At 42.0% G+C, this 26,271-nt stretch overlaps 1 protein-coding gene across 5 annotated transcripts; it reads right to left on the reverse strand.

Annotated features, from left to right (window-relative positions):
• Positions 1 to 378: 378 nt before the first annotated feature.
• ASB15 (ankyrin repeat and SOCS box containing 15) lies at positions 379 to 26,195 on the reverse strand. 5 transcript variants are annotated; one of them, XM_077338360.1, is made up of 10 exons: positions 26,053 to 26,195; positions 18,163 to 18,307; positions 16,715 to 16,767; positions 16,498 to 16,629; positions 15,407 to 15,565; positions 13,238 to 13,483; positions 8,711 to 8,882; positions 7,225 to 7,795; positions 5,810 to 5,963; positions 379 to 4,667 (listed from the first exon to the last, which is right to left on the reverse strand). In XM_077338360.1, the coding sequence occupies exons 2-10, from the start codon at positions 18,282 to 18,284 to the stop codon at positions 4,492 to 4,494; spliced, it is 1,785 nt and encodes a 594-aa protein (XP_077194475.1). In that variant the 5' UTR covers positions 18,285 to 18,307; positions 26,053 to 26,195; the 3' UTR covers positions 379 to 4,491. The 5 variants fall into 5 exon arrangements, with proteins under 5 accessions (XP_077194475.1, XP_077194472.1, XP_077194473.1 ...); XM_077338357.1 differs by having other exon boundaries at positions 8,711 to 8,900; XM_077338358.1 differs by lacking the exon at positions 26,053 to 26,195 and adding an exon at positions 22,956 to 23,036 and having other exon boundaries at positions 8,711 to 8,900.
• Positions 26,196 to 26,271: the final 76 nt, after the last annotated feature.

Genomic DNA, 26,271 nt, shown 5'->3' on the forward strand with positions numbered 1-26,271 from the left:
GCTGGAAACCCGGCTGGAATGGATCTAAGACCAAGACCAGCGATGCTGATATTTGGTTCTGAAAGCTGGGCCAACATCAAAGAAAAACTGTGACCATGGAGAGCAATCACCATCCCATTAAAAGCCCTGTTGGGTTGAACCCACTTGCTAAGAAAGCAAGACAAAGTGGTCTTGGGATACAACTGCACATTGTACTTTGCTGCCTCGAGGAAAGCCATGGGCTAGTGGGAATATGCTGAGATTCTTTAAAAGCGGTCAAGGAAAAATGGATGCTCATTTCTACAGACTACACACACACGTTTGTCAAATGTACTTTGTTTTATTGATTACTGCACCTAATGCAGTACAGGTCCCATGATACAGAGAGTTTGGGCTCTGAGATGGGAAATAATGAGTGCAAATAAGCCTTGAACATACACATCCCATTTGTAATATAGGGCAACAGATTCCAAAGATGTTATCAGGATTACTGATTACATCAATCACTTTGAACAATTCAAAAAGCAGAGTATCAACTCTAAATATCACAGTATCATTAAAGCCATACATCCAGAAATGTGTTCCTGGTGTTCCATTTAAAGCCATCTTTCTCAGCTAATAGGAAAGTGACCTGGCAATCTGGAATGGTTGCTAGATGGTACATAACGTTTTCAAAGGGTTGCGACTGGTATGAAGGAAGTTACAGGGCCTGTGGCATGCATATCTGTCTCACTATTCCCAGGTCACTGGCTTTTCAAAGCTTTGCTCTGATTCAAAATCTCGTAAGATTGATTTGACAGGAAATGGCAGAACAGAAATGGATGTGGGAAACTAGGGAAAGGATTCATTTATGAAAGCTATCACTGGCTCCTACACTACCGTTGCTGTTTGCAGTCAGACAAGAGGGAAACGCCACAAAATCCCTAACCCCCCCCCCCCCCAATCATAAGTCTGTTAGTAGCCAGATGCCTCCTCCTTTTTGAAGGGCAGTTTATAATCAGCCAAAATGCAAATGCCCTTCCATGACCTCCAGAGATCCCCTTGCAAAGCACAATCTAGCAGAAATGGAATTTGGAATAGATAGCAACTGCATCTGTACACTAAAGTTTTTTCTCGAGCAGCCATCATGTACACCAGCCAGTTACCTGACTTCTTGAAATTAGTTTAGTGAGATAACTAGGGACTGGTTAACCACTTGCATTCTCTCCCCACCCAAAACTGGGATGCATATCTTTGGGACAATAGTGACCACCCAAATATGTTCTGTTCTGTAATTAAGAGGTTGTCATCTTTAGTTCTACTCTGGTAGCACAATTGCAAGTATTGTCTACTACCTGGGAACTCATAATGAGTTCACCCCAGGTTTTGTCCTTACTCTGATCTAATCCAACACATCAAGTCTTGGGCCTCCAGGGATCTCCAGAGGCATCACGTTAAAGTCACATGTTGCCATAGTCCTGTTGCACGCCCCATTGGTCAGACTGCACCAGGAGTACTGTGTGCAGTTCTGGAGGCCTCACTTCAAAAAGGGTGTGGACAAAATTGAGAAGGTGCAGAGGACAGCAACAAGAATGATCCAGGGCCTGGGAACCAAACCTTATAAGGTAAGGCTGAGGGACATGGGAATGTTCAGCCTAGAGAACAGGAAGTTGAGAGGTGATATGATTACTCTCTGTAAGTATTCAAAAGCGTGTCACTTGGAGGAGGGCAGGGAATGGTTCCTGTTGGCAGCAGAGAATAGGACCCACAGTAATGGGTTTAAACTACATGCAGAACAATACTGGCTACATACGGGGAGGGGGATCATAGTCAGAGTAGCTCAGCAGTAGAATAGGCTGCCTAAGGAGGTGATGAGCTTCCCTTCAATGGCAGTCTTCAAGCAGTAGTTGGACAGATACTTATCCTGAATGCTTTAGGCTGATCCTGCATTGAACAGGTGGCTGGACTAGATGGCCCATATGGCTCCTTTCAAATCTATGCATTCTAATTTCTTTATTATACATACACAATCCAACTGAGTACATTGTTTTAGAGGCCAGGTCATGAAACCCTAGCCTCATTATTTAAAATTCTATAAAAACTGGAGAGATCCAGACCAGTCTCCCTATGTGTGTTCTCTGGAATTCTCTGTGTGGGCCCTTCTTCCTTCATGTGTCTGGGTTGTCAGATCCAATGCACACATCCCTACATGCTTGTAAGCTCTTCATCTCTTCTAGAAATGTTGTCTGTTTCTTCCTTAGACTTCTACATGTGACAAAGGCAGCTATAGCATACTTTGTACTTTTGTCCCCATCATATCATCTCACCTCTTTTTCCTCCTGGTTGTATACTTAGTTTAATTTGTGTGCTATTTATTTTGATTTGCTTTTCAATAAAAATCATTTTCATTATTTCAAAGTGGTTTTTGTGCGAGTTTCTGAGGGAGGAACCCTGGTATACACAGGTGGAGATCCCATTGTTACCCACCTATCGCTAAATCTCCTTGGATCTGTTAATTCCCTCATCAAAATTCAGGAGACACTCTAATTTAGGTAACAAGCTGGGAGAGATATTGGAAAGCGACTGGGAATGTAGAGTGCAACTCAGCCATCAAAAATGTGCACTGTCACACCTCCTACACAAATCTCTTCAGTTAGGTTTGTCTTTACTCAGATTTCATAAGCATTTTGGAAGTTAAATCAAGGAACATGTATATGTCAGCTTTACTACAAAATTAGTGGTGTGACTGTCATGTCATTTGTGTTTTTGCATTGCTCCAGTTATAAGAATGTGTTTGTAAAGATTTCAGCTCCTCTTATATGGACAAGGAAGTATTTTACATGAGGAAGAGATGTTAGGTCTGGTTCTCACAGGCAAAAATAATGAGAACGGTGAATGCTGAAGTGGACCCTTCAGACTGCAGAAGGGGATGGTTTTGGAGGAAGTACATTTTGAAATGCTGCCTTATGTTAAAAATTCCCTGCAAACAGAAAATTGGCTCAGCAAAAAAAGGTGGGTAGGAACTTCCTCTGTTTTTATATTTTATGTGGAGGTGTCTTTCTTTTATGCAAAGGACTATACGCTGGAATCTCCTGTGCTCGTAAAGCAGGAGTTACTCAGCTAAATTCATTTAATCTAATCTGCATGTTTTTATATTATGCAGAATGATTATCCTTCCGTGGAGTTTGATTTGACACTGCTGAAAAAGGAAGTGGACTTCATTATGGTTTACCAGAAACTGAACATGACACAGAGATCAGGAACAGAATCCTCCCGTGAGAGCACTGCACCCCTGTATAATAACAGATACTGTTCTAGGGAGTAAGTATACCCAGAAATCCAGGCAGACAGCCATGTTGGTCTCAAACAGTAGAACAAAGTTTGAGACCAGTAGTCTTGACTGTTGGTTTTAAAGGTGCCACAGGACTCATAAGCACAGGGTTTCTAGGTGAGGGGCAAGGGAAGAATAGGGGGATGGTGAAGCAAGTTTTGTGACCAGTTTTATTCTCTGTGAATATAAAGAGTTGCATATCCCCAGTTGTTAAAAATGAGACCCTGTAGCCTCCAGTATTCATACAAACCTGCTCTGCATAATAACTGACTGTTCCACCAGAAAGCCCAGTTTCATGGGCTACCTGACAAACATTTCTTAGTGTGGTAAAAGAGTTAGATAAGATTACTATATTTTGAAAAGCGAAAAGGTTGACAGTGATCACTATGACAGCTCTTTTTAAATACCCTTACTATTTAGGTTGTGATAACTGCTGCTAACAAGGAATATTTCCAACCTCAAAAGAGGACATTTTCATCAGCTTTTTTTTTTTTTTTTAAGCCCAAAAGAGGACAGATGCACAAAAACAGGATATCTCCTCTGGTGACCCTATGTTAGAGTGTTGGACTCAGACCATATTTATATCCCCACTGTGGCATGGAAGTTCATTGGGTGGGTCAGTCTCTGTCTCTCCATCTCATGTACCTCACAGGGTGGTTGTTGTGAGGAAAAAATGGAGGAAGAAAGAAGAAAATTGTAAACTGTTTTGGGTCCCCACTTGGGGTGGGGTAAAAATACCTATAAAATAGTATCTGTGGTCCCTTCCAACTACTTCAACGTTTATAGCATGTCACCAGAAGCAAGATACAAATGTTTTAGTTAATAAATATCCTTCACATGTATTGTAGGATGTACGTTTAAGGTTAAAATATATGGAATTTCATTATAGTAAATAGTGATTGAGGCAGCATCTATCTTGAACTGCTTATTTCAATTGTTAGCAATATACATTAAAAAGTTGCATTGACACTTGCGCAACTGGCAGAAAACCTTTGAATTTTGTTTCATGTTTCTCTCTTTTGAAACCACCTGTAGAGAAATGTATAAAACTAGTTCTTCAACAAGACGACTTGAATCCAACTCTGCAGTTCAAAATTCTGGAACCCTGATTCTAAGCATGGATATCTGAAGGCAGAAGGAGTGAGGATGAACTTCCAACTAATTTGTGTTAAAATGGAGCAATGCAATAACTGGTCTGGAAATCACAACAAATCATAGAGGCCCTTTCCATAAAGGTCATACTCTTTGTACAGGATATACCCTTTAAGGACAGGTGGAAGAGGAAGTTTTTTCATTGACAGTGGCTTTTGCAGCCTCTCTAATCCCATACATTTACGTATTTTCAGGCGGCACAGATGCTTTAGTGGGCGGGGGTTCTCTGAAAAACAAATAAAAAAAAGATAAGTGCATCCCTATTTAATGACTATGTAAGTGCTGTGGTAAAATTCACCTCACCATGTGACTCAAGAGAACTGCCAACAATTTAGTACATGGTAAGTTAATGGGTAACCGCTATGACCTAGATGCCTGCTAATACAAAATCCTCAGAGCTAACATGATAGGCCCTTTGTCATGACTACCTGTTTTCAAGAGCATATAACTTCCTGTGGAGCTGTAAGGCATTTGGCTTAGTACCATCATTTTAATAGCTTGGATGTTTACTTTTGCTATTATGTAAATTACAAAGACTTGATCAAGGCTGAAGCAACCATTCTCCTTCACTTGCTGTGTTTGGGTTTCAATAGTACAGTGTTTTCACCATGACCTGTAAATTATTCAAGATCTCATCCATCTGACATTTTGAGCTCTACTTGGCCATTTAATCTCTCTGTCTATTCATGTACTAATTACTAGGTATCCCTTGTTCCCTTGATCCTAGACAGCATTTCAGCGGTGTGGACTACTATTGCACAAGATCAATGCATAGGTGTTCATATATATATATATGTTCAGGTAAAGCCAAAAATAAAACAGAAAATTCCAGATTTCATCCACCCACCCCTTCCTCAAACACACTGGCAAACAGGCAGCCATTACATTGCCTCATGAAGATCTCTAAGAAGGGGACCCTTCCTGCCTCTTCAGGGAGCCCACAAAGCAAGAGCCATGATAGAAAAGACCTGAGCTCTTGTCAGACAGCCCACTCTAAGCAGTCGGAAAGACAACAGATGGCTGCATCAAGAAAGCCATACTCAGAGTCATGGGGAAGAAGATAGTTCTACAAACCAGGGGATCCCAGGTTGTGAAATGTGTTAAAGGCCATATTCAATAGAATAAGATTAATTAAAACTAGGGTCAAATTAAGACTTGTTAAAAACCTAACCTAAGCCAAATTTAATAAGCCCTAGCCAAAACAACAAAAACACTCCGGAGAGAGAGACAGAGAGAGACAGAGAGAGAATTTAATTAACTTGTATTTAGAAACTGATAATAATCCAATGGTTGCTAAATCCAGCTAAATGGTTGCTAAATCCAGCTCTGCTTGAGACCACACATGAATATAACATGATTTACTTTTACCTAATATTTGCTGAATATCTCTCCATTCTTTCTGTGTCTCCAAGACAAACTTAAGTTTTGTGCACAAAGGAACATAATCCATGTAATCTATCAAAATGCGAACAATAGGTCCCACTAAATGTTTCATCCAAGGAACAGTCATAAAGTCACAGAACTGAAACAAAAGACATCCAGTGTTAGTTTAAATCCTTGCTGAGGAATGGCTTCCAAATAGGTTTTTGAGAAGCATATCACCAGACATTCAAAATAAATACAGTAGTGACTTTACTTTAACATCTTTTAAAACGATTTAAATTAACTTTTTGAGTTTTGTTCAGAAATTAGACTGCTAGACTTTGAGCTGAAGATAATACTAGAAGAGCAGTTTTTTGGATGGGTGATGGTCTGCAGGAGACAGGGAGAAGTGGGAAAAATCTATTATTTGGATTCAACCCATAATTTGGTGTGTATCTGTGTTTGCCCTACTGGCAACTCAATCCATAAGCCATACTGCTTTAACTGCACCAGCGTGCTCACCACTGCTGTGGACAAACACAGTTTACAGTATCTCCTTGTTCATTTGGCTTAGAATCTAGCACTCTAGTTTGAATTTTAGGGAGAATAACAAGAGCCTGCTGCAAACCATATAAAGCTATAGCAGCACCAAGCAGGCTGGTGCAGCTAAAGTGGTACATTTGGTGAAAAGGGCAGAACTCGACTGATCTGGCCCCCTCCTAAGGAAACTCATCCTCAGGCAATGAATCTGTACAAGGACCACCGTGTTCAGAGGTAACACCAATATTTCCTTGTCCCTAGCAGCCAAGTGGCAAAAGGGGATGTTGGAGATCTCATTCTACTCCCAGTGTTGCATAATCACTGTTTAAGTGCTTCAGCACTGTTTCTTGGATGCCCTTCTTGCGTTACAGCACTGAGCATATTGTTGCTACTGATTACTTAATGGTTCTGCCCTGGGCATTAGCTACTGGGGCAATGCATCAGTTGTGCTGGTAGAGTATTCTTAGTGTTCAAGAATGATAAGACCCAGAGATTAGTTACTCTGAAATAAGTGATATTAAATCAGGGACATGAATTCTTCCAAAACAAATAGTACTGAATTGGCTAGCCTTGAATTCACCTATTATGCCACTGAGACGCTTGTAGATCCTTAGGCCAAATTACACAATGGTAGATACAGCTGAGGCAAGAACACAAATGTTGTGTCAATTTTTTTCTTCTTACAACAAAGCCTTTAGCTACAATTTCAACCTTGTCCTGCCTTTGGTCTTTGCATTCTGGTCAATAAGAGGGAAGAACAAATGCCCTATAGTTTGGTTGTTTGTTATCATTTTCCTTTAGAATTACACTATCCATTCAAGTAGCATGCTAGTAACCTTACATCTGATGTAGAATGGTAAAGGAATAGGGAAAATGCTTACTGGATTATCTTTAATCACACAAGATGTCCATCCTGGTAATATGTCTTCCTCTGGAGTTGACCACACAAAAGAATTGCCAAAGATGTCCCCATGCATGCAGTCAAAACACATACCAACATCATACCCATGGTTCAGAAGTAGCCTCAGCATGACCTCATCATTCAAGGCATACTGTATGGCACTAGGGAAGTGGGTGTCATTGACAAGATTAAAATAGCAGTTGACGTTGGCTCCGTAAGAAAGCAGTAACCTTACGATTTCATGGTTGCCAGCTCTCACTGACACAAGAAGGCAGTTCAGTGGGTCTTTGTTCGGATCTGCTCCAGCTTGAAGTAGTACTTCAGTTGACAGAATGTCATTGTTGGAAACGGCAAAATAAAGAGCCGTTTTCCTTTCATCATCATAACTTTGTGAAATGTTTTTAGCTAGGAGAGCATTGACGTCAAAATTGTTTTCAATCAGGAGTTCAAGGCACTGTGGATTTTGGCCATCTGCTGCTGAATGAATGGGACTTAGCCCACTTTTCCGGATTGCAGTTGTGGATGTAACGGGAATTAGGTATTTCAAGGCCCTAAAGAAAGAAAAATGAATTAGCAGATGGCTGGGAAGACAGAATCAATGGCCACACTTTGTCTGGCATCATTATAGTTGTCATTGCAGTAGCTTGTTTCAGGACTGGGCCACCAGAGAATAAGGACCTGTCTTGTACCCCACTTACTACACCTCACAGGACTTCAGATTAGATAGGGCACAATTTCTCAAGGGAAAAGGGTTAAATCCCAGTTATTTAGGGTGCCACTAGACCTAGGAATCCCCCATCCCCCTCTGAGTTGATTTTTGTATTAAAGAAAACATTCAGATCAGGCCCACTGAGCCCCTTTCATTCACTTACTATGGACACAATCTGTCTCTTTCCCCTGCCTCAAACTCTTGCTGGCTTTATAAACGATCCTCTCTCTCAGCCAAACTAGGTTGTAAGGGTTTTGAAAATAAAATGGAACAAGGGATACTATATTGCACACTGACATCCTACGATAGGCAGAGAGTCCAGTTATATAAAAACAATAGATAAATTTGACTTGTGCAAGTTGCATCTCTTGAGAAGTCAACTTGAGGAAGGCAACTTTTCTACCTTATTGTCCCTCTGCAGCTTTCAGTGCCTTCAAAATTGTGCTTCTGCAGACTGGTGGCTTCCCTCAAGAATTGGGGGGGGGGATCTGGAGCAGAAGGCAAGAATCAACAAGAATTGCCCTTCTCCCACAAACAGAAAGACCATTTTGTTGCAAGAACTGCTGTTGAGCTGACAGAACAGTATCTTAGAAACTAAGCCCTCAGCTGAAAGCTTCTCAAGCCATTTTTTGAAAAATATCACCCTGTAATGTATTTGTTGGCAGTGCCATATAAGTAATTACATCTATGACCTAATCCTTAAACAAAGAGTGGCCTACTCACACAAATACAGGAAAGGTAACTGAAATGTACTCACAGATAATGCCCTTCATAGGCTGCTCTGTGTATAGGTAGATGCCCTGCCTTATTGGGCAGATTCCCACTACCTCCATATTCCAACAACAAAGCTATACAGTCTGGATTCCCACCACCTGCTGCTTCAAAGAGTATTGAGGAGCCGTCATCAGCTGTCGCAGAAACATCACCACCTAGTGGAAGAAGTGTCACTTAAGCCAAAAGAACAGGAAATACATGGCCACATAACAACAAAATCCATAAATTTTGTTTTGTTTCAAAATTCTTATAGCAGAAGTATCCTAAGAATGGAATAAAAAACAACACGCTAACTTTGAGAGATCTTGTACTTGGAATGGCAGTTCCTTATCTATCTTGAGTGCTAACAATTTTTTACAGGATTGTCTGCACAGTTGACTTGTTTGTTTTTAGTATGCCCTTCTTCCTTGGAACGGAATGACAGCACTTCTTCCTGTGTCAGACAGGCTACAAATTCGAGAACTATTGTTCTGTGCCACTGGAATACAAATAGTGGCATCTGTTTTTCTCTGCCTTGTGCAAAACTCACATTCAAGTAAGTGAATGCTAAGCAGTTGCGGCAGGTGTAAGACACAGTTAGTTGGCTGTTCATAAGGGGAATATCTTAATTCTGTGTTTCATTTCCAGGACTCCTTCAGGAGAATGTGAAAATAACTGGACCATCTCTTTTCCTCAGCAATATTTAGGTTATAGTGTAACTTTGGCTTCTGAACCACATTAAAATAAATAAGACTTTGAAGAGATTTGACTAAACTTTTATCAGAAACGACAGAATTACTTTTAATTTGAGGTGCCGTTTGGTAACTGAAGTAAAAGGTGGAATTGCTATTAAGTTAAATATTTTTACTTGGATATAAGATGTATGAGGAAAGGCAGACTATCTCAAGAATTGTTATTAAGTGATAATAAGAATGGATGTAAAGAGAGATGCAACAATCAATCAATACCATATATAATGCAGGTTTTAGAAGAAGAGTTGGTTCTAATATGCCTCTATTCTCTACTCAAAGGAGCCTCAAAGTGGCTTATATTTCCTCGCCTCACAACAGTCACCCTAAGAGATAGGTGAGGCTGAGAGAGCCCTCTATTACTGCTCTGTCAGAACAGTTTTATCAGTGCTGTGGCAAGCCCAAGGTCACCCAGCTGGCTGCAGTGGAGGAGTGGGGGATCAAACCCAGCTCGCCAGATTAGAAGTCCGCACTAACCACTACACCAAGCTAGCTCTCAAACTGTAATTTATTTTCCAAAAATAAAACAATCTTATTTTTAAAAAAGTAAAAGGTGGAAGGGGGAGCAGAGGAGGGCACTTTTTAAAACTTACCTTTTTAAAAAAAAGGTATGCCAAAGGAAGAGGAAGGATAATGAATAATAATAAGTGAATGTTTTAACAATAAAAATCCTTGTGGCAGTTTGGTGCAAATATCTTGGGCAGGGGTAACTTAGGAACTTAGCACACACCCGTATCCTTGCAATAAAAGATAGTGCTGGAGAAATAAATACATGGATGCTATGTCATTTGATGAAGATGAAACTCAAATACTTTGGCCACCTCATGAGAAGGAAGGACTCCCTGGAGAAGAGCCTAATGTTGGGAGCGATCGAGGGCAAAAGAAGGGGATGGCAGAGAATGAGGTGGCTGGATGGAGTCACTGAAGCAGTCGGTGCAAACTTAAATGGACTCTGGGGAATGGTAGAGGACAAGAAGGCCTGGAGGATCATTGTCCATGGGGTCGCGAAGGGTCAGATACAACTTCACACCTAACAACAACAAATGTCATTTGAATTGTCTTTTTTCTGCTTAATATTAGTAGAGACAGACAAATTGCCTTTGCTGTTCTGAAAATTTATTCATTAATTGAACTCCTGTCCTGCTGCTCCCTTCAGAATTCTGTGCAGCATCAAACATAGGTCATGCCTTTACATCCTCACAACAATCCTTTCCAATCTGCCTAGGTAATGTGGTTATTTTGTGTGAACAAGGCAACACATATACATTCCAGCTTTTGTAGGCACAACCTGATAACATGAAAAAATCTGGGTCTTCCAATCACACATAACAAAGCAGGAAAATAAACATGTTGATTTGTTCACATGAGCAAGGGTCCCAGACTTGCCCAACAGTGTTTTGTGGCATGGCTGCTACAGGGAATGGGAGGCAGGAAAATGGAGGGGCCTCTCCCCCTTCCTCATTGCCACAGCAGCCTGGTGTGCTGGACCTGCTGGGCAGGCTTCTGAAGCACTGGTTCCAACACCAATCACTGGTGGCACTGGATGATCAGGACAGGACTGGAAGGATGGCATTCCCTCTCTGGTCTACCTAGCCCCCTTTGAGCCGGGCCCCGCAGTGGAGCCAACAGTCAATTATAACTGTTCTTTGTCACAGACTAAGAACTATTTTGTAGAGCTTCACTGGAGTGACAGCTGGAAGTGTGAAATTAAATGCAACTTGATTAGGCAACCAATATATAGTTCATAGTAAGGCGACACTACTCTTCTCTTAATAGATTTGGGAAGGGGACAGGCTCAAGAATGCTTTCAAATAATCATAGAATCATAGAGTTGGAAGGGGCCATACAGGCCATCTAGTCCAACCCCCTGCTCAATGCAGGATCAGCCCTAAGCATCCTAACGCATCCAAGAAAAGTGTGTATCCAACCTTTGCTTGAAGACTGCCAGTGAGGGGGAACTCACCACCTCCTTAGGCAGCCTATTCCACTGCTGAACTACCCTGACTGTGAAAATTTTTTTCCTGATATCTAGCCTATATTGTTGTACTTGAAGTTTAAACCCATTACTGTGTGTCCTCTCCTCTGCAGCCAACCTATCTTCATAGGGCTTGGTCCCTTGGCCCCAGATCATCTTCGTCGCCCTCCTCTGTACCCTTTCAATTTTATCTACGTCCTTCTTGAAGTGAGGCCTCCAGAACTGCACACAGTACTCCAGGTGTGGTCTGACCAGTGTCGTATACAATGGGATTATGACATCTTGTGATTTTGATGTGATGCCCCTGTTGATACAGCCCAAAATGGCATTTGCCTTTTTTTACCGCTGCATCACACTGCCTGCTCATGTTTAGTTTACAATCCACAAGTACCCCAAGGTCTCGTTCACACACAATCTTTATTAAATTGCATCATTTTCCCATTGTGTTCAGATCTCGTTGAACTCTGTCTCTATCTTCCGGAGTATTTGCCAGTCCTCCCAATTTGGTGTCATCTGCAAACTTGATGAGTAGTCCCTCCACCCCCTCATCTAGATCATTAATAAATATGTTAAAAAGTACCGGGCTGAGCACCGAGCCCTGAGGTACCCCGCTACTCACCTCTCTCCACACCATTGACAACTCTTTGAGTGCGGTTCTCTAACCAATTCCCTATCAACTTAACTATCTGAAAATCCAAATTGCAGTCCTTCAACTTATCCATCAGAACATCATGGGGAACCTTGTCAAAAGCTTTACTAAAATCCAAGTAAATGACATCAACCGAATTTCTCCGATCCAGCAAACTTGGTCAAAAAAGGAAACCAGGCTGGTCTGGCAGGACCTGTTGGAGACAAATCCATGCTGACTTCCTTGGATCACCAAATTGTCCTCCAGATGTTTGCAGATCGCTCCCTTTAATATCTGCTCCATTATCTTCCCCACAACAGAGGTCAGACTCACTGGTCTGTAGTTTCCCGGGTCATCCTTCCTCCCTTTTTTGAAGATCAGAATAACGTTTGCTCTCTTCCAGTCCTCCGGGACATCTCCAGTCCTTAAAGAGGTTCCGAAGATGATGGACAAGGGCTGTGCAAGTTCTCTGGAAAGTTCTTTGAGTACTCTCGGGTGCATTTCATCCGGACCAGGGGATTTAAACTCATCCAGTGCAGCTAAATGCCTCTCGACAACCTCTCTATCCATGTTAACCTGCCACCCAGACACTATCCTTTGGCTACGGCCATCTCTAGATGTGCCTAAACCCTTTGGCCTGTGTAAAATAGGCACTAAGATGTAAAATAGGCACTAAGCCTTTCTGCTTTCTCTGCATCCTCCGTTAAAGTTTGTCCATCCGCACCCAACAGTGGGCCTATTACCTCCTTTACTTTACGTTTGCTCCTCACATAACTGAAAAATCTTTTCTTGTTACAATGGGCTTCCCTGGCCAATCTTAGCTTACTCTCAGCTTTGGCCTTTCTGATGATTGATCTACAGTGCCTAGTAACCTGTAGGTACTCTTCTTTAGAGCTCTGTCCTTCCCTCCATTTCCTGAACATTTTCCTTTTCTTTCTTAGTTCCTCTTGAAGTTCTCTGTTCATCCAAATAGGCTTCTTAGAGCTCCTGCAGTGTTTTTGTCTTTCTGGGATAGTCATTGATTGAGCATGCAATAGGTCTTGTTTGAGTAGCGTCCACCCTTCACATGCTCCCTTCCCTTCCAGCATTCAATGAATCAGGGTATATGAACAAGAGACAGGAAAAACCCTCATTGAGCAGAAGCTGCTACATGCTGAAATGAAAATCGTGTTAACACACCTTTATGGATCAGATGTTCCAGCACATCACAGTGTCCATTTTCAGCAGCCACTCCTAATGGAGTTACCCCATATCCATCTCTAAGGTGCACATTTCCACCGTTCTTCAAAAGAAGAGCAATAATATCATTGTGGCCCTGTTTTGCGGCTTCATGCATTGCAGACCAGCGCTTTACACAGGGCTGATTGATGGTGCAGTTGAATTCAATCAGAGTCGAGGCCATTTTGTAGGACCCCAGTCTTATGGCTGGAAAATGAAATGCAGAAGGGAAACCATTTTAGACATTTCGTTTGTAAGAAGAAATTGTGTCAACTGTAAAATCTTACATTTCTGTTTCAATTGAGTAAAGAAAAATGTACAGTGCAATTCTAAACAGAACAAAAATCGAGTCCAATAGCACCTTTAAGACCAACAAAGATTTATTCAAGACCTAAGGTTTCGAGTGCATGCAAAGTGCATTCTAAGTGCATGGAAAGGTCACGCCTTGAATAAATCTTTGTTGGTCTTAAAGGTGCCATTGGATTCAGCTACTTCAGACCAACACGACTACCCACTTGAATCTATTCTAAACAGAGTTATTCCATTCTAAGTCTATAAATGCAATGGGTTTACAAAAGTTTCTCTTCTTAGGACTGCACTGTAAGAAATAATTTCAGGTTTCTTTTGGTAATCAAAATAAAAGAGGAAAAAATATTTTAGATTCAAGACTCTTTTATTTAACTTATATGAATAGTTCAGATTGTAAAGAAAAGGAACATCCACACACTTCACCACAGGTAGCAGAATAGGATTCTGGCATTTGAGAATGGATATTGAAGATGATCTTGATACTATTGGCCAGATTGATAAAATCTGTTTGAATCAAGGAAGGAAACCCCAAGGAAAACACAAAACAAATTTAAAGAAGAAATATTGTATATAATGCAGTGTCTCTTCAAAACTAATAATAGTAATTGCCTCACATTATTATAAGAACTGATTATATATATTTATGAAAATCATAGCCTCTGCATTAATTAAGCACTTCATTTTTCATTGACTTATACAGGGGCACAAGTGTAACATTCAAGAGAAATCATAAACAGAGTGACACCCTTCTAAGTCTAAGAAAGCCAAGACTTTTAGAAGGATGGAACTTCACTTAGGATGGCATGGCTAGTCAATTGCCATGTAACTGACAAGACGTATGAACTAAATTTCAATCTCCAGGGTGTAAACTGCACGGAGCTTTTATTCCACTCCCAGGTCGATTCAGTCCCTCCCGTCTGCACTGAAATCGATTTCCAGTTTGATTTCCATCGATGGAAATTTTCCATCTGCAACCGTCATGCCTCGACCCGCATTCACCGTACCTTTGCCTCGGAATATCAGGGAGCGCTTATTTTCTGGAATATCCACCAATCCGTGCCGGATGCACCAAAGGATCCACATGTAGATGTCCTCGGCACTTGGATTAACCAGCATTCCTCCCCCCGCTCCTCCCCAATGGTGACATTACGGAACTGTCTTTTGCTGATTGGTCAACCAACCCCCGCGTTTCCAATGCTGACACTGCGTGGTTCTCTCTTGCTGATTGGTCGACAACCCCCCCCCCTTTCCAATGCTGACTGAACGTGTTTATCTCCTGCTGATTGGTTGACTCGCGGAGTCAAAAGAAAGGGCCATCCTTTGGATCTATAATAATTGTTTCATGGGTAAATACGCTGTTCGGCTCTGTTTTGAGAGCTTAGATTGTTTGAGACAGCACAGAAATGGAAAAGTGTACAAATACGGTAATAAAAAAAACATATCCAGGTGCACTCTGGTGGGAAGTAGAGCACATAGCAGGGCAGTACATTGCGTGAAACAAGAGAAATCTTGGGCTCCACCTTGTGGTTGTTGAGACTGCTCACATTCTCTAGTCTCACGAAAGATCACGAGAGCAAACATGGCGACACGTCAGAACGTCAGGAATCGATTTAAACTAACGTGATGCAGATGACGCAAGTATGTTAAAGCTGTTTCGTTTCGGAAATAATGTTTGTTGCAGATCACTCATAATGCCCGAGCCCGAATCGGGCGGAGATCGGCAAGAATAAAAGCGGGAAAATCAAGAGATGCAGAATAGGCCCTGAAGTAAGCATTGATAGGACATGAAAATACCAAAAGTCATATAAGGAAGATAATTACCTATGAGAAGAGGAGTTTCTCCTTTCCTGTTAGTTGTATTAGGCCAGACACCCTTTTCCAGTAGCGTTCTGACATTTTTGACAAGGCCAGATTTGGCTGCCAAAGTTAAGGGGGTTTCTCCATCACATGTTTTATATTCCCACATTGCTTTATAAGAAGCTAGATATTTTTAGAAAGTAAAAATATGTTACATCAGCATTATCAGAAATGAGAATATCAACTATGTTCAAAGGAAACTGATGCGTACAGCCTGGGGCTCTGTGTGAGAGGCTTCAGACCAGGGGCCATATTTGTCTCCATGATTCTACCAGGATGTCTATGGGATTACATAGATATAGCTGAACTATTGTCAGTTTCAAATTAATATTTCCTATTTTGACTCTTTGATGTACACACTAATGAACACACTTCCATCTGCCTTATACTAAATCTGGCTATCAGTCCATTAAGGTCAGTAGCTGTCTAAGTTCTCAAGTACACGTCTTTCACAGCACCTGTTACCTGATGTTTTTAGTTGAATATGCCAGGGATTGAGCCTGGGGTCTTCGGTATGCCAAGCAGATGCCCTACCACTGAGATACAGCCCTCACTATTGTATTAAAGTCTGCTGTTTGTTGTCTCTCCTCAGTTAATTTCTAATAGATTTGGGTAGAGGAGATGTTGTGTTTACTTCCTCTGCACTCGAACCGCATCTTACAACTGTGTCCTTGGATTTCCAATTACTGGCCTTTTCTCCTCTGTCCACCTGCCATTCCACAGTTTCTAACCATAGTCTTACCTCACCTTGCCTTGGGAACCATCTTTCAGCCTATTATCAGCTTTTGAGTGGGCCTTCTGGCTCCAGGCACTAGACTAGATTCAGGCAATGCTTTTCACTTCAGGAGTTTGTCATAAACCTTGGATCATATCCTAGTAACATCTTCTACATGTACTTAGCAAAGTTTAACACAATGCACTTAAACATTATGCAACCTAGCCATCCCTATGTACATATTGTTAAGAATTCAGATCAAGAAAACAATGGAAGCATTGATTCCATCACACTTTACGTTCCCATGTTTTCCATTTTGTTATCCTGTGCACCGACTTACCATCCAATATGACTTCAAGTATTTGTTGGACTGGCTGAGCAGCAGCTTCATGCAAAGGAAACCACCCTCTCTCATCAGCCTCATCCAAGGCATATTTGCATTTCACAAAGTTCTGAAGGGCAAATACTTGACCTAAAGAAAAGAGAAATCAGTCTGAATGAAATGGATGGCTAGCTCACACTCAAGAGAAGCAACTGTTTTCTTTGGGTACTTGTACCTTCTTTTATGGCAGTCACAAGCTGTCTGTTCTGCTCACTCACTTTTACAAACCTATTGAATGGATAACAGGAGAGATGAGGTGTAAATAAAATCTCAAACTTCAGGATCAAACACTAAGAGCCAGGTTGGTGTAGAGACTAAGAGTGACTGGAGAACTGGGGTTTGGTCCCCATTCCTCCTCCACATGAAGGCTGCTGGCTGATGTTGGGGGAGTCCCAGCCATCTCACAACTCTCTCAGCCCCACCTACCTCACAAGATGCCTGTTATAGGCTCATTATGCACGGCCGCCGAAACAGTGATTTTGGGTCACATGGAAAACGCGAAAGGGGAAGAAGCGAAGCAAATCGCTTATGCATGGGACAGGATGCAACAGTGGCAAAACTCAGAGTAACCAACTATGCACGTGGCGACCCTGGCACCACTTCTGGTTGTGCCCTGGTCACCCGGAAGCTGCGCTTTCTTCCGTGTTTTGCTAATGCGACTTTTTCGGCGGCATGCACCGAATGTGCGGCTGGTTGCAGCTGGCTCCATGCGTTATCAGTGACTTTAGTGGCCGCCATTCCACCCCGAATGTGCACTGTCCCCCCCGTGCATAATGGGCCATGGGGAGGGAAAAGGATGTTGATTGTAAGCCACTTTTAGGCTCCTTAAGGTAGAGAAAAGCAGGATATAAAACCCAACCTTCTATTGTCTCATAACAGTTGTTCTAACAACCTTAAGAATGTCTTCAGTGGTAGAGGTAAAATGAGCAGTCCTCAGACAAGCAGAGGAGACTGCTGCCATGCAAGGGCATCATCTAATACACTATCTGTGCAAGCCTAAGCAGAGTTCTGTCTTCAGTTGATTTAGAAGGATGTAACTCTGCTTAGGGCTATACTGTACAACTCCTTGTGTCTGCGTACACTATATCTCCTATTCCTCTTCTTTGACCAAAGGTTATCCTCCTAAGCACAATGATTTCTAAACCCAATAAAGATGACATACAAAACATATTCAGATTATAGTGGTGGACAGACAGGCACTCTGTCCCATTGTTAAGAAACCAGTTTCTCCTAAGGAATTTGCCAAATAATAATAAAATTCTCTCTTGGAAAGTTGCCATGTCTGCACAGTCCCCCCTCCCCCCAGAAATGCTCTAAGATGTATCTGTTTAGGATGATTTTGGAGGCCAAAGCTGAAACACATGAGGGTTGACTTGTGAAGGCTGAATGTATGCTTCCTTTGCAGGTCTTTATGTGTCCTTTTAAATTTGATGGTATCTACCCCAAGTCAAGGGAGTGAAGGAGGTTATACCATTAAATAAAGAATGGCTGTGCAGGCCTTTGTCATCTACCCTTCAGAATAACTAACATAATAATGATATGGGGATGAGTTACTCAAGTAGCCAGTGTTAATGTCTAAAGCACCGAACACTCAAAACTAGGTTCAAGGACACCCACAAGTACCTTGTTTCATTACTGGGGGAAGAAGATTGCTGACTCCTTTCACTCTCCAAGGATTCTTGAATGCTAAACTGAACTGCATAACTGGTAAGCTGATCTTCATCAGGCTCTTCATGTTCTTCCATCTCTCTTTGTATGGGCTGATGAGCTGTTCTCAAGTCATGAAAAATGGATTAAAGGTCATATTTATGTCAAATTGTTGTTCTAATGTGGCAGAGGATGTTTAGAAAAGAGGGATATTAATTTGCAAGCAGGAGGTTACCATCACTTTATTTTATTTATCAAATTTATATGCTGCTCTTCCCTGAAGTAGGTAAGAAAGCAGAGACAAACAAAAGAGTTGTATTGAAGGATGGATGGGCCCTTTGCTGAACTGTTTCCTTTGTCCTTCACCCATAAACTGTATTTTACCTTTGTCCGTTACTTGACGGAACAGATTCCTAGGCTACCAATGTAAATGTTTTTGGGCAACTAAAACGGAACAATAACCACTCTCTGTTCAGGTACAAAAGTTCCCTTTTCAGTGTTCAGACTCCACATTTATGTAAAATTATCTGCTGCAATTGAAATATGAGCCCCTAGCTTTCTCATTACTGAATTATGTGAACTTCACACATGTGAGCAATTTTTTTTCCTGAACATCACCACTGCATCCTTTTCCTTTATAGGGAAACAGACACATGACTCGCTTTGACCCCCAACTCCTGGTCACAATAACTTTCATAAATAAATATAGCTCCTGAACACTCATAAATCTCTTTATTTTTGGCATTGCAGAATAAGGCTTTGTGTCAGTCAGCACAGGGGTGCCAACTTCTTTATCCTGCCCCCTTTCTGATGGAGGGAAATTTTAATATAAATGGTTAAAAAAAAGATTTCACACATTAGTTTATTATTTACTGACGTGGTCCAAAGGATACTGGAACTTCTATCTCTTATCCCTTTCAAGTTATAACACAGGCTTAACTAAGACCATTATATAAAAAATTGTTCAGTGGCAGAATCAAAGCTCATTCAAAATAAAAGCACTAAGGGCCATGCAAAAACACACACACACACACACACACTGATGACAAAAAGCCCATGGTTGCTTTTCATTGTCTTGCCAATTGCAATGTTTGTATCTTAGGTAAGATCAAATAAAAGATTCCATTGCTATGTGGGAGTTGTCAAAGGTCAAGAACAACAGAGCATTTAAAACAGGGATCCTCAATCCTGTTGAGCCTGTGAGCACTTTGGGAATATTGAGAATCAGTAGTGGGCACAAACACAAAATGGATGCCATGAAGCGCTGGGTCCGATCCCAAATGGTGATGTAGGCAGCCATTTCTCAAAGGGTGCTTCCTGCAGACAAAAATTTGATGCCTCCCAGGTTTTGTAAAATAAGTAAATGGTAGCCAAGAAACCAATCAGCAAGAGCCATGGTACTCACAAGTGCCACACTAGTGTAAAACATTTTTAACATGGCTGCTTACAGTCTCTGTCCCTTAACGTCTGCTGAGATTAGTGTAATGTGAATGGTCTGAAAGCAGTCGAATCCTCTCCCATCAAAGTTTTGTCTAAACACAACAATATTCCTAATCTTGGACTTATCTGGAACTGCAGGCTATTGGTTAGCAACCTGGGAACATTAGAGAGGAAAAGAATGAAATACTATGGAATCAGAACTTCTGGGTACGTAACTGGAAGTAAAGTTTGGTTGTCATGCAACACAACTTTTCACTTTCATTTTGCTCCAGTTGCCCCACTGAGCAACAGCAGCAGCAGTCTGGGGCAGGAAGTTTCCTATTATAGCCATAGTCCTGGCATCCCTACTGAACTCTAGGCCTAGCCTATAGAATATGGGAAATGATGAGTGCAATAAGGAAGGAAGTTGATGGAGTGCCCTATACTTATGTACTTAGTTCATTTACAGCCCAACTTTCTACTCAATGAGAAGCTGCTTATTGTGCTTTTCCAGCATGTTCAGATCTCATCAAGCTCTATTTCTGTCTTCTTAAGGTGTTCGCTACTCTTACCAATTTGGTGTAGTATGTAAATTTAATGAGAAGTCCCTTCACCCCCTCATCCATATCACTGATAAAGATGTTGAAAAGTACTGAGCCCAGTTCCGAGCCCTGTGTACCCCACTGCTCACCTCCCTCCAGTCTGATGAAATACTATTGTCATCCATAATCACAAAGTCCTGTTGGTCAGATATTCCATCAATCTGCTCAAGGACGGCAGCATTCGCGTTCTCACCCTGGTCAGGACATCTGTAGCAGATGGCAAACACTACACACTTTGTTTTTCCTTTCTTTATTTTCACCCAGATACTTTCCACTGGAGTGTCACTCGCCTTCTCTAGTACTACTTGACAGGCAAGCCCTCTCCTCACATTCAGTGCCACTCAATCTCCTCTTCAGGAAGAAAGACTGGAGAGCAGCCTTCTTCAAGCTGTGCTCCAAGCAATACAAGGATATCTCAGAAGCTTATTAGTGGTCCCTCGATAACAAATGTGTAATCTCAGACAAATGTTCCTGGAGAGATGCTATGGGTATCCCTCCAATGCACAACTATTCTAGGTCATTTTACAATACTTATAGAGCAACACTGAGGCTCGACAGGACCAACAAAGGCCCTGGAAGGAGTAAATAGTTGTTCATAGGATCCAACATAGCTCTTCTTATTATTATTTTTATTATTATTATTATCATTTTATTTATATCCCGCCTCCCTCCGGAGGCTCGAGGCGGGTTACATAAAACAATCCCATTAAAACAATATCATAAAAGCATGAACCCACAACTAATCCTTAACAACATAGTTATAGCAGGACAAGAGTGGTGGAAAGGTTCAATAACTAACCCGATCTCTGCCCCCCCTAAAAGGGAAGTGGAGGGGAGCTGCTGACATACGCAACCGCCGCTTTGTGAGGGGGGGGGCAGATTTTCATTGCTGCCCGGCCTCAACCAAAATCCTGCCGGAAGAGCTCCATCATGCAGGCCCTGCGGAATGTTGAAAGTTCCCGCAGGGCCCTCAGCTCTTCCGGGAGCTCATTCCACCACGTCGGGGCCAGGACCTTCTCTGGTCGAGGCCAGGTGAGCCTCCTTATGTGAAAAAGATATACTTAAGACAATTTTGCAAATATTAAAGGACACTGAAATCCAAATGTTTTCTACTCCATACAACGCTTGCCCCCCTCCTCCCCTCCAGATCTGGGATATCCTTCCAAAATATAAAACCTTGCCAACATACTTTTAGTTACTGGAGTCCTATTTATCAAAGAGGGCCTTTCTACTAGCAAGAGTTAATTCCTTCATCTCTAGAGTGTCTTGGGGTAGGTTTCACCAAATATCCACATCTGAAAGATACTGCCTACATGGCTGTGGAGTCCCAGACACATGAATACATATTGTATTGAATTGTTCAGCTTTTTCAGCCCAACAAGCTGCTAAATAGCAATGCTATCTGAACAGGATCCTACTAAACTTGCCAGGATTGCTCTTGCTCTTGGGAATACGCTGAAAGTAAATAGTCATTGCTTGCTAAGGCGGAAGAGTAGCTTTGTATAAGTAATCTTTGGTATTTGGTTTTGTTCTCTCTGGATTCTGGTTTATTATGCCAATAAAGGGTATTCTGTAGACTAATACTCTGTAAAATCTCCACATACTTCCCCAACCTGACCTGGCAACCCTGTGTGTGTGTGTGTGTGTGTGGTCTAACCCAGGACTCAACCAGTTGTTAGAATTTTGATTTCAAAAGTCAGCAGCCCTGCTTTCAGATGTTGAAGAGATCCAGGTCTTCAGGACAGAGCAAAAACTATCTCTTCCCAATACTCCTCTGCATACTGTTCTATGCAAGAAGTGGGATCATGCTTTACTGGAGCAACAGAATTAGTGATCCCCTGCTTCCAAAGTGAGCCAACGTGCTGTAGTGGTTAAGAGCAGCAGACTTTAACCTGGAGAACTGGGTTTGAGTCCCCATTCCTCCACAGGAAGTCAGTTGGGTGACACTGGGCTAGTCACAGTTCTCTTAGAGCTGTTCTTCTAGAGCAGTTTTATCTGAGCTTTCTCAGCCCCACCTGCCTCATAGGTTGTCTGCTGTGGAGAGAGGAAAGGAAAGGTGTTTATAAGCCACTTTAAGACTCCTTCAGGTAGTGAAAATTGGAGTATAAGAACTAGCTCTTCTCTTCAATTCCATGCCCTACTATCATTGCAAACAGAGCACTGGACAGAATGCTAATTACTTTTGAGGACGGTACCTTAGTGCTATTTTTACAGTCCATAAGTTTCAATATGTGGGAAAATGTATGAATAAATTTATCCTCTAATAAATGAAACCATGTGAAAAGGTTAAACTTGACTAGATGGTTGCTTTTTTTGAAAAGATAATACACAAGAATAAAACAAAACAAAATTCAAGAGTACAGATTAGCTGCAAATATTTTAAAGATAACAGAAAATAACACTTTCAGCAAAATCCTAAACATCAGTATTTCTTGAGATTATTCCCAGGTAGGTGTGCATAGGATTTCTGCTATAATGCCCTAGAACTGTATTAATATTATTAATTTTAAAACTCAATAGTTTTGTAATACTACAAAGATAACATGGTTTAATCTTATGTGGTGCTTTGTAAATAAGTTTTTTGATAATTAAAATGGTCCATAAACATTCAAACTAGGATTATTCATAATAACATCACCATGATAATAGTTATCTATGTTTTGAGTCATTCTTAATCTAATATTCCTGGTTTTGAACAATCTCACAATTAGGTAAATTGGCAATATGCACATACAGGGAGAATCTCACCTTTTCACAATCTTGCCATTGTTTCATTGGAACCTGAATTTCAAACATGAGAGCATAGGCCCGTGAGCTACTGGGTCATGAGGCATTTCTAAAATTAAGTACGCAGTTGGTAGTTAAATTAAGGTCTGACCTTATGCAACTGTAACACAAGCGGACTCTAGCCTACAGGAAAGTATGACACATGATTGCTCTAAAATTCTCATCTAAGTAGTTTGAGGTCTGACTGGTATAATAAAATTATTTGCACCCTGATTGGCTCAACCTACCCTCTTTAAGAAAATTAATTATCTGTCATTGTATTTTAAAGTTGTAGTTCAAAATAGGTCTGATAAAACTGCTATTAGCTTTGCTAGATACAAGATTGCACCTAGATAGCCAAATTTTAAATTCTGTTTTCATACAGATCGGGAGCTTTTCTCTTTAGACAGGAAAATCCACTTTTTTATATTAAGAATAGTTTACATGGTTGCCAATTCCAGGTCAAGAGATTCCTGGGAATTTGGGAGTGGAGTCTGGGAAGGATTGAAGTTAGATTGTTTCACCCATCGTTTCCTGCAATCCCGAGAGAACTGTCATCACACTTTTGCTGACAGCACCCCTCCCCCTTTTTTGCTGGGTACCAGACTGTGCCTAGCAACTTTGGTAGTTATGCTTAGATGGATTACATACTCTTATGTACCAGCCCCTAGTAGAGTTGCCAACTCTGACTTGGGAAATTCCTGCACATTTGGAGGCAGTACCTGGAGAGGGCAAAGTCTAAGGAGTGAGCTCGGCAGGGATATGGTGCCATACCGTCTGCCCTCTGAGGCTCTGAAGCTGCCATTTTCCTCAAAGGATCTAGCTTGGCAGTCCTACCATCAGGGTGGGGAATTCCTTACCCCCAGCGTCTTCCTTGGAGTGAAAGCAGGAAAAACATTTTTTAAAATGTTTGGGCTTGATCCGGAAACTGCAACTGGTCCAAAATGCGGCTGCTAGAGTCCTCATAGCTACACCTTGGAGGGCACATATCCAGCCAGTGCTGAAGCAGCTGCATTGGCTACCAATTATCTTCCGGATCAGGTTCAAGGTTTTGGTTTTGACCTTCAAGGCCATCCGTGGTCTTGGCCCAGTGTATATGAGGGACCGCCTATCACCCTATGCCCTCGCAGGGCCTTGCGCTCTGAAGGGGCTAACCTATTGGTCATTCCCGGTCCCAAGGAAGCTCGCCTGGCCTCAACCAGGGCCAGGGCCTTTTTGGTCCTGGCCCCAACCTGGTGGAATGAGCTCCTGGAAGAGCTGTGGGCCCTGCGGGAATTGTCATCATTCCGCAGGGCCTGCAAGACTGGTCTTGCCTGCAGGTTGCTATGGCCAGGAAACTTTAAGGGGAACTGATCTCTGTAATGTGGGGTTTAACAGTAGTTCTGGGAGAACTCTAGGCCCACCTGAAGTCTGGCTCAACCCTATGTAGGTGAGATGCTAGCATAACCTGTATGAAAAAGGCATAGCACACAAAGGTTTTTACGGGACTAAAGAGATTCATAGAAGAGCTGTACAAATTCAAAATGATATAATTGCCATTAACTCAAAGGGAAATCATGCATAGATCTATATCAGTGTACTAAAATGACAGCATACGGGGCCCAGGTGTATATTTATCAGTTATTGTGAGACCTTATATGATCCATAATAAAGCACTCACAACAACCAGCATTTGTGCTGTCGAAGACTTATGGATTATCAATCACCATATTATTAATAATGTTAAGTTGCATAGGTTTGGTTATTCAAATGAGCTTTCTTAACACTAGCTCTTTGTTGACCTTTTGCTCTTAATTTTGAGTCTTTGACTCTAATAGTAAGAGATTGCAGAAAACTGGGATATATGGCTCATGCTACTGAAATGGATGGCGCTTTATCATAGGGGGGGGGGGGTTGAACTTCCTCCTTGAAATAACTGAATGGGTATATTGGGATTTGACCCCCCACCATTTTGAGCCTTATATTCTGCTGTAGTTCCATCATTGTGTAGGGCACTAGAATTTGGCTTGCTAGTCTCCAAAATATATGTCAGCTTTTTCAAGTTCTGTAAAAGGAGTACAATGGTTCTTATTAAATCCGTGGGCTTAGAGGAAGCCAAGACACTGGGAGTTCAATCAGCTTTTTAAGCAGACCTTAGCATGGTGGTACAAAGGCAAAACGGATCCCCCCCCCAAGAAAACCAACATACACACAGGACAGACAACGGATCTTCCCACCAGTGTGCGCTATAGGTCAGTTTGGGATTTAAACTGATTGGTTCTGGCAGACAGGATCTAGCTGTGCATTGGTCAATTTCATGCCTGTTTGGATCCTGCAAGGCAACTCAAGCTCAGTCCTCAGCAGATGCAAAAACAACAGTCCTGTTATTTAGTTGGCTGGCCAGACAATAATCTTTTAAATGATGTTGTCTCCCATGAGGTGCCTTGTCTGTGCTTTTCTCATTTTTAACGCAGATTTTTAGAAAAGGGTCTTAGTGGTCATTACCTTAGACGGACCCGCGTGACAACCTGGCAACAAGTAAAGGAAGGAATGAAATGAATTGCTGGTGAAAAAAGGCAATGCTTCCGAACCTATGCTTGTGCAGAGCGTCTTTTAAAGGAGCCACAATTTCCAACCCAACTCGCGCTTGGTGGCGCCAGCACCAACTAATTTGCCATTTGTAAGGGATATTCTGCGACCCGCTTTGTTTACAGGGTCCCTGCTATCTTAACTAATGGAATGCCCGTGATCCCGTCCCAAGCGCAGTCGCCCAGAAGGTCCCAGGCGGCCAGACAGGTTTCTCTTTCTCTGATCACCTCCGGCCCAGCTGGTGGACTGAAGTGCCATCAGCCTGGAGAACCCGGATCATAGATTAAAGGCCCTAGAGCGACACAATGCCTATATGCGGAGGTGGGACTTCCGGAATACTCTGACTGACATTGATTTGATGTTAGCGGCGGGAGGGGGGATCGCGTAACACTCGCCGCCAAACGTGGAAGCAAAGTATTTTTGAAGCGTTTTAAAAAAAGCTTTGTAAACCGAGTCGTTTGAAGACTAAAGTTAGCTGTCGTGGATTCGCATGCAGGGGGTGCTCCCTTACCGTCGCAAAGCTACTGAATGGTCAGGATTTATGTCCATCAGATTCGAAATTGACATCATGACGTTCCGCCCTCTGACGACGGCTTTCCCTGGCCCCTGAACCCTGCCGCTGATTCGTGTTTTCAGAGCTGCGGCAGGAACGAGTGCCCGAGAAGCCTTCGAGAGCCTCACTGACAGTGAAGACATGGGGCAGCGGGCCGCAAAAGGGGTCGCTGGAATG

The sequence above is a fragment of the Paroedura picta genome, chromosome 5, assembly GCF_049243985.1.
Source record: "Paroedura picta isolate Pp20150507F chromosome 5, Ppicta_v3.0, whole genome shotgun sequence".
Lineage (NCBI taxonomy): Eukaryota > Metazoa > Chordata > Lepidosauria > Squamata > Gekkonidae > Paroedura > Paroedura picta.